This window comes from Phascolarctos cinereus, unplaced genomic scaffold (assembly GCF_003287225.1).
Source record: "Phascolarctos cinereus isolate Bilbo 61053 unplaced genomic scaffold, phaCin_HiC Scaffold_5;HRSCAF=322, whole genome shotgun sequence".
Classification (NCBI taxonomy): domain Eukaryota; kingdom Metazoa; phylum Chordata; class Mammalia; order Diprotodontia; family Phascolarctidae; genus Phascolarctos; species Phascolarctos cinereus.
In genome coordinates this window covers 183130661-183142795 of record NW_027555958.1, presented here as the reverse complement: position 1 = coordinate 183142795, position 12135 = coordinate 183130661, and the positions used below count along the sequence as shown (strand labels likewise).

General features: G+C 39.6%; 1 protein-coding gene across 2 annotated transcripts; it reads left to right on the top strand.

The window, feature by feature from the left end:
• Nucleotides 1-2608: 2608 nt before the first annotated feature.
• Nucleotides 2609-11250, top strand: RWDD2A (RWD domain containing 2A). 2 transcript variants are annotated; one of them, XM_020969930.2, is made up of 3 exons: nucleotides 2609-2789; nucleotides 3097-3319; nucleotides 8359-11250. In XM_020969930.2, the coding sequence occupies exons 2-3, from the start codon at nucleotides 3125-3127 to the stop codon at nucleotides 9028-9030; spliced, it is 867 nt and encodes a 288-aa protein (XP_020825589.1). In that variant the 5' UTR covers nucleotides 2609-2789; nucleotides 3097-3124; the 3' UTR covers nucleotides 9031-11250. The 2 variants fall into 2 exon arrangements, with proteins under 2 accessions (XP_020825589.1, XP_020825590.1); XM_020969931.2 differs by having other exon boundaries at nucleotides 2610-2758.
• Nucleotides 11251-12135: the final 885 nt, after the last annotated feature.

The window sequence follows — 12135 nt, the reverse complement described above, 5'->3', positions numbered from 1 at the left end:
TCACTCTGGCTCTCACTGATTGGCCAGGCAACAAGCCCCAGGCCAAACCCCACTTGTTCATTGTTTGGGTGCTTGTTAACTCAGAGTGAATGAAAATAGGAATTGTTTCTGTTTTGGCCAGAAACCCTGAGGGTCTTTCCCTCCCAGTTTGATTTTTTTTTTGAGCCAATTCTTTGCCTAGTTTTTTTGTTTGTTTTTTTGTTTTGTTTTGTTTTTTACCTAGCCTTAATCACTAAATGGGCTTTGCCTCAGTCAAACTGAGACCTACTAAAAGACTTTAGCTTTAAAAAGCCAAGGTCTTCCACTGCTTCTGGAGCCACCTCTACTTCTGATGTGTATCAGCCACTGGGGCTCAGATGGCTCAGGAGGAGAAAATGAGGCTGGTGACTTTGCACAGCCCTCCCTCATCTAAATCCAATTCACTTGCCAGTCATGATATCACCTTCCTGATGCCAAACAACAACCCCTGATAACTGAATTTTCTAGGCAATTCTGAGACTAGTCATTGCAAAGAAGGTACATTAGTAGAAGGTATACCAATGAAATCATAGGTCTCGAGGCCCCATTCCTTTTGTATCATATAAAGCTCTGTCTGTGAAACTTCCCTACCACCACCCTTCCAGTTTACCAAGTTCATTCTAAACCTTGATGTTAACTTTGACTACTTATTCTTCCTCATCGCATATGTAGATGCCAAAAAAATCCATTTTTACTTTTACAACATGTCTAGCAAACAACACCTTCCCAATCACCTATCTACCATCTTCACTTAGGCCCTCTTCAGCTCTTTTGGATTGTTTTAGTGGCCTCCCAATATCTCCTTGCCTAAAGTATCGCCCTATCTAATCCATCCTTTACAGAGCTGCCAAAATGATTTTTAAGCTCAGATCTGTCTATGAGTAACCTTTTGTTCTTTCTCAGCTTCGTTCCAACCTATCTTTTCTGCCTCACTTTTGGGTCTTCCCACCTTCCCATCCTCCTAGTCAGATTGCTTATTCCCCATGCCTGGAATGTACTGTCCTCCATCACCTTAGAGAAATTCCTCACTTCCTTCAACAGAGCTCAAGAACCATCTTCTATATGAAGCCTTAACTGTTTCAAATGTTAGTGTTCCCCCTTTTTAAATACCTTGTAGTTATTCTGTGTATATTCTGTTGATACTTAAATTTGTACAAAATCTCCCTACAGAGAATGCAAGCAAGGTTTGTTTTCTTTTTGCCATGAATTTAACACAGTGCCTAGCACGTAGTAGGTGTTTGGTAAATGCTTGTGGATTGAATTCTTTGTTGGTGACATGATGTGTAGCCCACTGATAACCACTATTTTTCTGCAATGCCCTTTGAATGACCTTCAACTCTTTAGAGACTAGTAGTCCTTCAATCATCAGGAAAATATTTGGGGTTTTTGTTTATTTGTTTCGAAGATGAACTATTATTTCAGGAAAAAGCTTGGGATCATTAAATTTCTCAAAAACAATCCAATCCTTTTCTCCCCTTCCCATTCAATTCTGGTCCAGGTCATTGAATTTGCTCAGTGTCTGTCTAAGATAAAAGTACTGAGATATCATCTATATGGGTTGTCTATTTACCTCTGTAACCCATGAAACAAAGATGCTCTGGATATGCAAAAATACATAATTGTAGCCCCTTCTATTTTGCCAATTTAGTGAGTGTTAGTTGCCATGGAGACTTCAGGATAGGAAGTAACCATGGCAACCAAGCATAGTTTTACCCAGAGATAACAGAGCTCCTGGCTTTTGAAGATGGAGCAAAGATGATGCAAAGAATGATTCAAAGGGGTGATCTTGGCTAAACCGAAGGGAGGGGAAGAGGTGGAAAAGACAGGGTTAGACTGATGTGTCCTATTCCCGTGTACCCTTCCCCCTTCCCCCTTCCTCAAACCCCTAGACGTTTACAGATTGCTGTGAAACCAGTGGCTATCAGAATTGAGGGTCTGTGCCAAAACTACTTAGAGATAATTGATCTGATCTGGGCAGCCATACAAAAGAGAAGCTACTGAAGGCTTGTCCAGGCCAAGTATCTGACACCTTTTTTCCCCTTTCCCCCATTCTTGAGGATAGGGACTCTCACTTTTCTATATGTGTCCTCAGCACTAAGCAATGCTTTGCACATAGTAAATGCTTAATAAATGCTTTAGATTCATTCATCTGTGGTCTAGTGAACCCCCATATTATCATCATTCCCATTTTATAGACCAAGAAACTGATTCTTAGAGAATATGTTGAGATAGTAAAAGTGAGGACTCTTGCTTTTCTGACTTACTAGATTCTGCTTTTCTGGCTAGAGATTCGATGTTCTTGCAACCTCGCCTACCCCTAGGTCTAGTGGGGTGCATGGCTTTAGTAAACGGTTCTTGAGCACTTGGTTTGCTATAATGCTACCTAACTCAGAACGGGTGGTCGTAGCCTCAGGGGTGAGACCCATGTAGCCCCCACCCCCACCCCGGAGCAGTTGGGGGACCCTGTCTGCCTTTTGTTTCTATACGGGAGAAAAATCCGTAGTGTGAAGTAAGAGCTGTGCTGTGTGGCCACACCCCCTACCCCCCATAAGAGTGAAGCTGGGGGCGGAGCGGGTGGGCGACAGCAAGGGGGGCTGCGGCGGGTGCTGCAGAGGCGGTGGCGTCTGCAGAGGCTGCGGCTGCAGAGGCAGAAGCAGAGGCAGAGGCAGAGGCGGCGGCTGCGGCGAAAAAGGCTGTGGCGGCGGATCATTTGCAGCGGCGAGACAGACCCGCAGCTCGGGTAGCCCGCAGTCGGTGTAGTCCTTAGGGTGGTGAGAGGCGGCATGGCGGGTAGAAAGGGTGGCTGGAGCCAGCGTGGTGGTGAGGGAGGGGGCAGGAGCGGGGTGACTCCTTGGGCATCTGTAAGGGGCGAGGCGGCCAGTTCGGGTAATGCCCGGTAGGCTAACCGCGGACTAACCGCAGGTTAGCCGCGGGAAGTGTGGGGGGGGGGCGTCGCGGATGACAAGCAGCCCCACCGGGCAGCCTCCCAGGGCTAGGTGCCCGTGTATCGGGTGCTCGCCAGCTGCAAATAAAACGTTGGCCGCGCTGTTTTTTGTCGTTTTTTTTTTCTCCTCGCAGGCGGTTGGATTTCCAGGCTCTCTTCAACATGACGGCGTCAATCAATGAATGTCTAGAGCTTCAGCTGCTCGAGGTGGAAATGCTGTATTCCATGTTCCCGAGCAAAGGAGAGTTCTGTCTTGAGGATCCGAATGCCCTAAGACGTGTGAAGTCCTACTTGAAAAATCCGACGGGACCCCTGCCCCCCAGAATTGGGTTTGTAGTTATGGTATCGGACTATGAGGTAAATGTTCCGAATTACTGAATGTTCTATGTTAATTTATTGATAATTAAGTTACCTGCAACAAATAGTAACATATTACTGCTAATGGTTCTTATGATTCTCACTAATCGAAATTTTGCCCTTCTTGGTTTTTAAAAGCCTACGTTATATCCAACGACGTTACACGAAGTAAGATTTTGTTAGTGCTTCAGTGACACACAGGTAGAATTTTTAAAAATCTGTATTTTTGAAAAGGATTTCCAAGCCTAGAGGAACACCTCTTTTTATTAAAATTAAATTTTTATTGATGTTTTCTGTTTCTTACATGACCATAGTATCTCATGTATCCCTTCCCCTCTACCTACAGTATTTTTTGGAGAGGAAATAAAAAAGCACAACTGATAGATCTATAAATTGAAAAGGGACATATAGGCTAGGGATATTTCATATTTCTTCACTTGAGTTCCACTTAATCTTTATAATTTTGGTACGTTAACTTTACCTTGTTGTAGTTACTATATATATTGTTTTTTGGCTCTGCTTCCTTCACTCTGCATCAATTCATCCAGATCTTTCCATGCTTCTTTGTATTCATCACACACATCATGTCTCACAGCATGGTAATATTCTATTACATTCATGTACCACAATTTATTTAGCCATTCTCCAATCGATGGGCATCTTTGTTTTAAATTCTTAGGTGTCACAAAAAGTGGTCCTATAAACATCTGGAAGAATAGAGGACTTTTTTTATATCATTGGTTTCCTTGGGGTAAAAGCTCAGGAATGGAGTCTTAGGCTTAAAATGACATTTTAGTCACTTTATTTGCATAATGCCAAATTGCTTTCCAAAACGATTCCACCATTTCAGAGCTCCATCAGCAATGTATTAGTGTGTCCATCTTTCCACAACCCCTCCAAAATTTTTTATCATTTTTGCCAATTTACAGGATGTGCAATGAAACCTCAGGTTTGTTTGATTTCAGTTTCTCTTATTAGTGATTTGGAGCATTTTTTATGTGGTTGTAAACATAATTCTTCTTTTGAGGACTGTTCATATCCTTTGACAGTTTATCTATTGGAGAATGTGTATTAATTATATATGTATATTATATATGTGTGTATATATTTATATATGTGTATATTGTATATTTTAAAAATTATGTCTTAGATACCAAACCCTTATCGAAGAAATTTGATAAAAAGATCTTTTTTCCCATTTGACCACTTCCCTTCTTATATTAAATGTATTAATGTTGTCTGTGCAGAATGTATTGTTTCAAGTTTCCTTCTTCTGTTGTAAACAAAGTATTATATCCATTTCTTTTACTCAAATGTTTTTTTAAGGTGTCTCTGTTCTTACAGGCTGTCTTCCCTTCACCCTTAATTCCCCCTTCCTCTCCTCCAGCTAATCCTGTTCCTTAGGGTTTTTTTCCTCTTATTTTAAAATTTTTGTTATATATTTATTTTTAGCATTTTTTTAAAAAATCTTTTTAGTTCTTTATATTCTCCTGCCTCTCCCCTACTCATTGAGAAGGCAAGAAATATATTAATTATACATGTGAAATCATGCAAAACATTTCCACATTAACCATTTTTCCAAAAAAAAAAAAAAGCAAAAAAATGAAGAAAGTAATAAAATTATACTTCAGTTTACACTCGAAGTTCACAGTTCTCTCTTTGGAGGGAGATAGCATTTTTATTGAGTCCTTTGTAATTGTCTTGGATCATTATATTGAAAAGAGTAGCAGACCTTTCACAGTTGGGCATCATAATAATGCTGTTTCAGTGTACCATAGTCTCCTGTTTCTGTTCACTTCACTTTGCATGAGTTCACATAGGTCTTCCCAGGTTTTTCTGAAATCACCCACTCATCATTTGATATAGCACAGCAGTATTCCATCACAATCATGTGCCACAGCTTGTTCAGCCATTCCCCAATTGATGGCCACCCCTACAATTTCCAATTCTTTGTTACCACAAAAAGGGTTGCGATAAATATTTGTGTATACATGGGGCCCTTTCTTTTCAGTACTGCAGTGGTGTTGCTGGGTCAAAAGGTATGATGCCATTTGATAGACCTTTGGGCATAGTTCCAAATTGTTCTCCAGAATGGTTAGACTAGTTCTCAACCTTACCAGCAGTGCATTGCTGTACCTATTTTTCCACATAGCCTCTAGCCATTTGTCATTTCCTTTTCTGACATGTGAGCCACTCTGATTGGCATGAGATGATACCTTAGAGTTGTTCTAATTTGCATTTCTGTAGTGATTTAGACCATTTTTTCACGTGACCACTGATACCTTTGATTTATTCTGAAAACTGACTGTTCATATCCATTGACCATTGTCAGTTGGAGAATGGCTATTTTTATAAATTTGAGTAAGTTCCCCATATATCTGAGAAACAAGACCTTAACCAGAGAAACTTGCTCCAAAATTTTTTTTTATTCTACTTAATTGTCTATGGTACCTTTTAGCAAAATGTAGGTTCCCTGCCTGTCTCTTTTAATTAGATCTTTTTTTGTTTTTGTTTTTGTTTTGTCAGAGATCATGATTGCTACCACTGTCTTATTTTTTTCAGCAGAAGCATAATAGATTCTTCTCCAGCCCCTTATTTTAACTCTGTGTATGTCTCTCTGTTTCAAGTGTGTCTCTTGTATAGAACATATTGTTGGATTCTGGTTTCTATTCCATTCTGCTATCCGCTTCCGTTTTGTGGGTGAGTTCATCCCATTCACATTCACAGTTATGATTACTAACTGTGTATTTCTCTCCATCCTATTTACTTCTGTTTATCCTTCTCTTTTCCTGTCCTTACTTAAAAGTCTGTTTTGCTTTTGACCACTGCATCCCTTAATCCTCTCCCCCTTAACGCTTTCCCATTTCTCTTAATCCCCTTCCCTCTTACTTTCCTGTTGGGTAAGATAAATTTCTATACCCAGATGAGTGTATATATGTATTCTTCCCTCTTTGCATCAATTCAGATGACAGTGAGATTCAAGCATTGCCCACTCTCACCCCCATTTTCCCCTCCACTGTAAAAGTTTTTCCTTGTACACTCTTCTTTTATGTGATATGATTTTCTTCATTATTCATCTCCCTTCCCCTTTTTCCTAGAGTATCCCTCTTTCTCACCCATCCATTTCTTTTTGAAATCATCCCAAAATAATCGACTCATACCTGTGCCCTCTCTCTATGTAGACTCTTCTAACTGCCCTAATAATGATAAAGTTATTGGGAGTGATATGTATTATCTTCCCATATAGGAATATAAATAATCTAATCTTATTGAGTCCCTTATGATTTCTTTTTCATGTTTGCCTTTTTATGTTTCCTTAAGTTTTGTGTTTTAATGTCACATTTTCTATTTGGCTGTGGTCTTTTTATCAGAAATGATTGAAAGTCCTCTATTTCATTAAATATTGATTTTCTCCCCTGAAGGATTATACTCTGTTTTGCTAGGTTATGGAGCCACAATCAGGATCACATAAGATTTAGCAGCTTAATAGAGCAGAAGGCTTGGAATATGATATTCAGAAAGCAAAGGAGCTAAGATTATAACCAGGATCCCTGCTCCCTTGCGACAGAGTTCAGGGGCTCTTCTCTGCCCTGGAACTGCAAGGTTGCTGCCTTTGCTCTGTTATTTTGGCTTTGCCCCTTCCTTTTCCTTAGTTCTTAAATTTCACTTTTTGGTGCTTTTTTCCAAAAAGGATTTCTCTCACTGTCTTCACTAGCCATCTTCCCTTTCTGTTTACTCTGCAAGTTTTCCTCCTATGTTGATTGTTTTCTCTGTTGATTTAATTTTTTATGTTTAAGGTCTTTGAGTTTTCTTCTTTCTGAAGTCTTTGATACTTTCAATTTTTCCATTTTATTTTCCTTATCACCCACTTCCTGACTCCCTCCCCTCTGATTGTGGTTTCCTTTGGGGCAGGATTTCAAAGCATCTCAGCCTCCTCTAACATTATACAATTCATTCCTACTGTATAACTTCCTCAGAAGCTACAGTGAAGTGTAGAAGTAGGAAATTAAGAAAATTTTGCTAACACAGGGAAAATAAATGTCAATATCTTTTAAAAACAGTAATAAAAGAGGATACAACAAACAAGACTTAGAAAATCTAAGTATTCAAATTATTTGTTCTAATTAAAATAAAGCTTAAGGATGCAGTATTTTACATATCCCACAGAATACCTAGTCCTAAGCTTTGTCTCAGTGAGATAATCAGGTACCTTCCATCTCTAGCCTGATCCTGTACATTCAAGAGCTATGTGTCCATTCATGGGGGTGGTTCCTCTTTTAATGGACATTAAAACAGCTGTTGTAATAATAGCTCACATTTATTTATGTAATATTCTAAGGTTGGCAGGGTACTTACCTCACCACAACATTTTTTGAAGTAGGTAGTACAGATCTTTCTTAGTGGTGGGTTTTAATAGTTGCTAGAATAAAAAAAAAATCCATTTACTCTCTAGCCATCTTGGTGCAGAACTTCTCCAAGGCTGGTCCTTGGATAATAGGCACATTCTATTCCTTTACCTGGTCCACAGTCAAAGCCTTTCTAGCTGAGTAGCACTACTCTACCTACACTGCACTGACAGTAGCTTTCAAGAACATAGGATTATCTCTACACTATGATGAAACATAGTTACTAGAAAGAAGAAATATTTTTGTGAGCAGAAACTTCTGATGGAGTTTTATCTATCTTCTGAAGGGTGGCTTTGACATTTGAATACTGACTGCTTGAGGGAAGGGACTATTTTATTTTTTATCTTTCTACTTACAGTGCCTTAACAAAGTACCTTTTACCTCATACTTTATATATACCAGAGGCAGGGCTTGAATCCATGTCTTTCAGACTTCAAAGCTGCCCTGCTATCCAGTATGCTCTACTGTCTTTAAATGTACCTATGATAACAATAACGATAGCTAACTTTGATATAGCACTTTAAGGTTTGCAAAGTACTTTACATATACTAGAATTTTTATGAAAAGGGAATAGCCATTATTCGTGAGCTGGGCTATTCTGATGCTTTATACATATTTGATTTCAATTTTTAGGGGGAGGTTGAATTGCAGGTTGGCTTTCCTCACAACTATCCAAATGTCAAGCTGCAGCTCTTTGGGCGATCATACTACCTTGACAGAAAACAGCAGATGCTGCTCAATCAAGATCTTTCTGCCTACATCTCAACCTTTGATGCTGGTGAGCTTTGCGTTTGCGCAGCAGTTCAGTGGCTGCGGGACAATAGTGGCCCCTATTTCCGGAAGAGTAAGCTCTTTACTGAACCAGTTGCGAAGGTGAAGATTGTGAAGATCACGTTTCATCGAATGTGGATCTACAGCCACCAGATATGTCGTCCAGAACTGCGAAAGAGGATTTGGGATTGTGCAAAACGACTCAATCTGACTGGGTTTTTTCTGACAGGGAAGCCAGGTATAATTTGTGTGGAGGGCAAAAAAGAGCAGTGTGAGGAATTCTGGCACACAATCAGGTATCCCAACTGGAAGCATATTTCCTGCAAGCATGCTGAAAGTGTGCAGGTAGAAGGTAATGGGGATGAGCTGCGCCTCTTTCAAACTTTTGAGGAATTGCAGTTTGAGAGCCATGGTAATTTCAGGCATGATTACCACATGGATCTGGGCAAGTTCTTGGAATTCCTCAAACAGCATAAGAGTGAACATATTTTCCAGATGTTGTTTGGCATTGAAAGCAAAAGTTCAGGACGCTAGAAATATGTTCACAGAGCAGCATTTGGAATTTTTCAAGTTTTTTTTCCACTGAGAATAAAAACTTGAGTTTAAATGGAATTCATTTTGTGTGTAGCTCCTGTAGTATAGAAGCAAGCTTTTTGTTTTTTTCATCCCTTTTTTTCTTTATGGAGTAGAAAAGGAGGTGTGCAGTGTAGACCCATTATTTTTATTAGGAAACTCGATGTGGAAAGTCCCTCCACTGATACAAGTCAACAACTCATTTAACATTTAATCTGAGAGGTTATTGAACTTGCCCATGATAAAAAACTAGTATGTTGGAGAGGCAGAATTGAACGCTGGTCTACCAGACTTTTAGACAGTGCTGCCTCTTAGAAATGGTACTCATCATTAGTGACTTTCTGCCACTTCATACATTTCTAGCACTAGGTTGCTTTGCTTACTGAGTACTGGGTCATTAGCACCCTCTGTAGCCTAGCTTTGTGTTCTCTTTGTATCTGATGTAGCGCCCCAAACACAGTCCATGTACAATGTAGATGTAGATGTATAGAAATATATGTTTGTTGATTAGTGTGAATGCCATCGGGCACCCATGGAGATTCTAGGTCACTGGGACCATTGTAAATATTCAGTTTGAGATCGTTATCAGCTCTAAGAAACCACAACCATTACAGGGAATCTGTTGTTGTGCTCTGACCAGCTGCCTGGTAGGGAACTTTTGTGCAGGTAAAGAAGATCTGGGGTTCTTAAACTGTTGCAGGAGCCTTCTGGTTCATTCTAAATCCTATAAAGTACCTGAAAGCAAGATCAAGTTCACCCTGTTTCACCTGTCCAGGGTGTGGACCAGGGGGCAGCCTATAGAAAGTCCCAGTCTGAGGGCTCTTCAGCACACAGGTGAACATTGGGTGCTCTTACCAGAATGCTGTGACTGTGAAGTTCTTCATCAAGGGAGATGAAGAATTAACTCACAGACTAGAAAGGGATAAAGACAAACAGATAAACAGCAAATTTATTTTAAGTACATCTGAGAAGTTTAGAACAAAGCATTTTGGGATTATGAAGAAAGGGTCATTTTCTCACAACAATAGTAGGAAGTGTGGGATATGGGCAGATTCTGGCAGAATTTTATTCCGACTAATTCTCTGGACTGATTATCTCATTAGTTTAGAATATGGTGCTAATGAGCATTCCATTGTTGTGAGTTAAATTCTTAAGCAGGACAGTAAGCCTCCTACCCTACATGACCATAAGCTGAAATTGTATCTTTGACCAGTTTCTTTGCAAGGACATATCATTTGCACAGCAGTAAATCTGTGTTAAATATTGTGGATGGCTTAGCCCAGCCTTATACCAGAATGGTGTAGAGAAGACAACACTGAATTTTGAGTCAGAAGACCTGATTTTGAACCCTGGGTTTGCTCTTTAATATTATGTTACCTTAAGCAAGTCCTTTAACTTCCCTGGGATTCAGTTTCCTCATCTATAAAATTAAGTCGGTCTATACTAGTGGTTCTTAACTTTCTTTGTGTCATGGACCAATCTGGTGAAGCCTTCTCAGAATAAATTTTTTAATGAATAAAATATAATATATGGAACTATAAATGAAATCAATTATATTGAAATAGTTATCAAAATATTTTTTGAAAACAAGTTTTCAGACACTTAGTTAAGAACTTCTGAGTTAGTTGATCTAGCTCATCTAGCTGTAAAACCCCAAGATCTTCTGACCATTTAGGAAGGGGAGAGGTGGAGAGGGAATGCTTGTTTTAAGTGTCATGTCTTTATATAAAAAGCTGTTCACTTGTTATTAAACTTTTCATAGAATCATTTCCCAAGTTTTTTTCTGTAAGTGAAAATGTGTTGGTGTAATAAGTGAATTTTTTCATGTAGTGTTCTTAAAATATCAGAAGTGTACTTACTACTCTCAAATGTTCAGCTTAAATGTACCTGTTTTCTTGTCTGTTGAATGGGATAATATTTGTCATTTACCTACTTAAGGATTATTATTAGTAAAGCAAAAAGTACATTATCTTCTTAATTTTCCTTGTACAATTTGTCTGGATCTCTCCTTTTCCCTCCTCCCTTTTGTAAATGTGTTATTGTATGTGTCATATCTTGATTCCACTCCCCCCTGCTCCCTCTAAAATGTGACATCCCTGGTAACAGGGACTGCCATTTTTTATCTTTGTATCCCCAGTACAAGTGTATTTAGTAGTAGTTACGTAATAAATGTTGATTGATTCAAAATCTGCTCCTTTTGTTTATTTCCATGTCTTTGCTAGGTTTCCTATATTTCATTTGAAAGTGGGCAACTTCTAATTTTTGAAATAACAAGCACCAAAAATAAAATGTGTTCTCCTGTAGCAAAATTTCAGAGTTGGGCAGGACTTCAGGCCACCCAGTTCAGCCTATTCTGGAACAAGAATGTCCTTTACAATATCTCCCTACAAGTAAGCAGTCCTCCAGCCTTCATGTGAAAGACCTCAGGTGAGGAGGAACTCCCTACCTCCCAAAGCAGCCAGTTCTACTTTGGGATGGCATTAGTTGTTAGGAAGTTTTCTGCTTTTGTTAAACTTTAGTCTGTTTCTCTGCAACTTCCAGCTATTGTTGTCCCTACTTCTGTCTTCTAGGGCCAAGGAGAACAAGATTAGTCCCCTTATACATTGCCCTTCTCATCATTGAAAACAGCTCTAAGCTTCTCTCAAAGTCTTTTTTTCAGGTTGAGCAGCTCCAGTTGTTTCAACTAATTCTTTTGGGGCATATTTTCCTACCCTGGAAGACCATCTTGGTCTTTCTCATATGGGATTTGGGAAATACCCCCTCACAAAAGGGCCCAAGAAAAACTACCCTCAGTGCAAGGTACTAAGGTGGGTCAGCACCCACTCAAGACCATAATTCGTGAGCTTCCATCAATGTATTTATTTACACTGGCCAGCCAGAGGACACAGTTCAAAAGAAAAGACATTTTATCAAACAGCATAGTGAATGAAGTAACAAGGAAGCTATCCCACTATGTGGTGACTATGGAAGGCCCCAACCTCCAAATGGTGATGTTTCCCACCCCCCACCCCTCCAGATAACTACCTTGGGTTCAAGGTTCCTCTCTGGATCTGGATCCCCTGGACC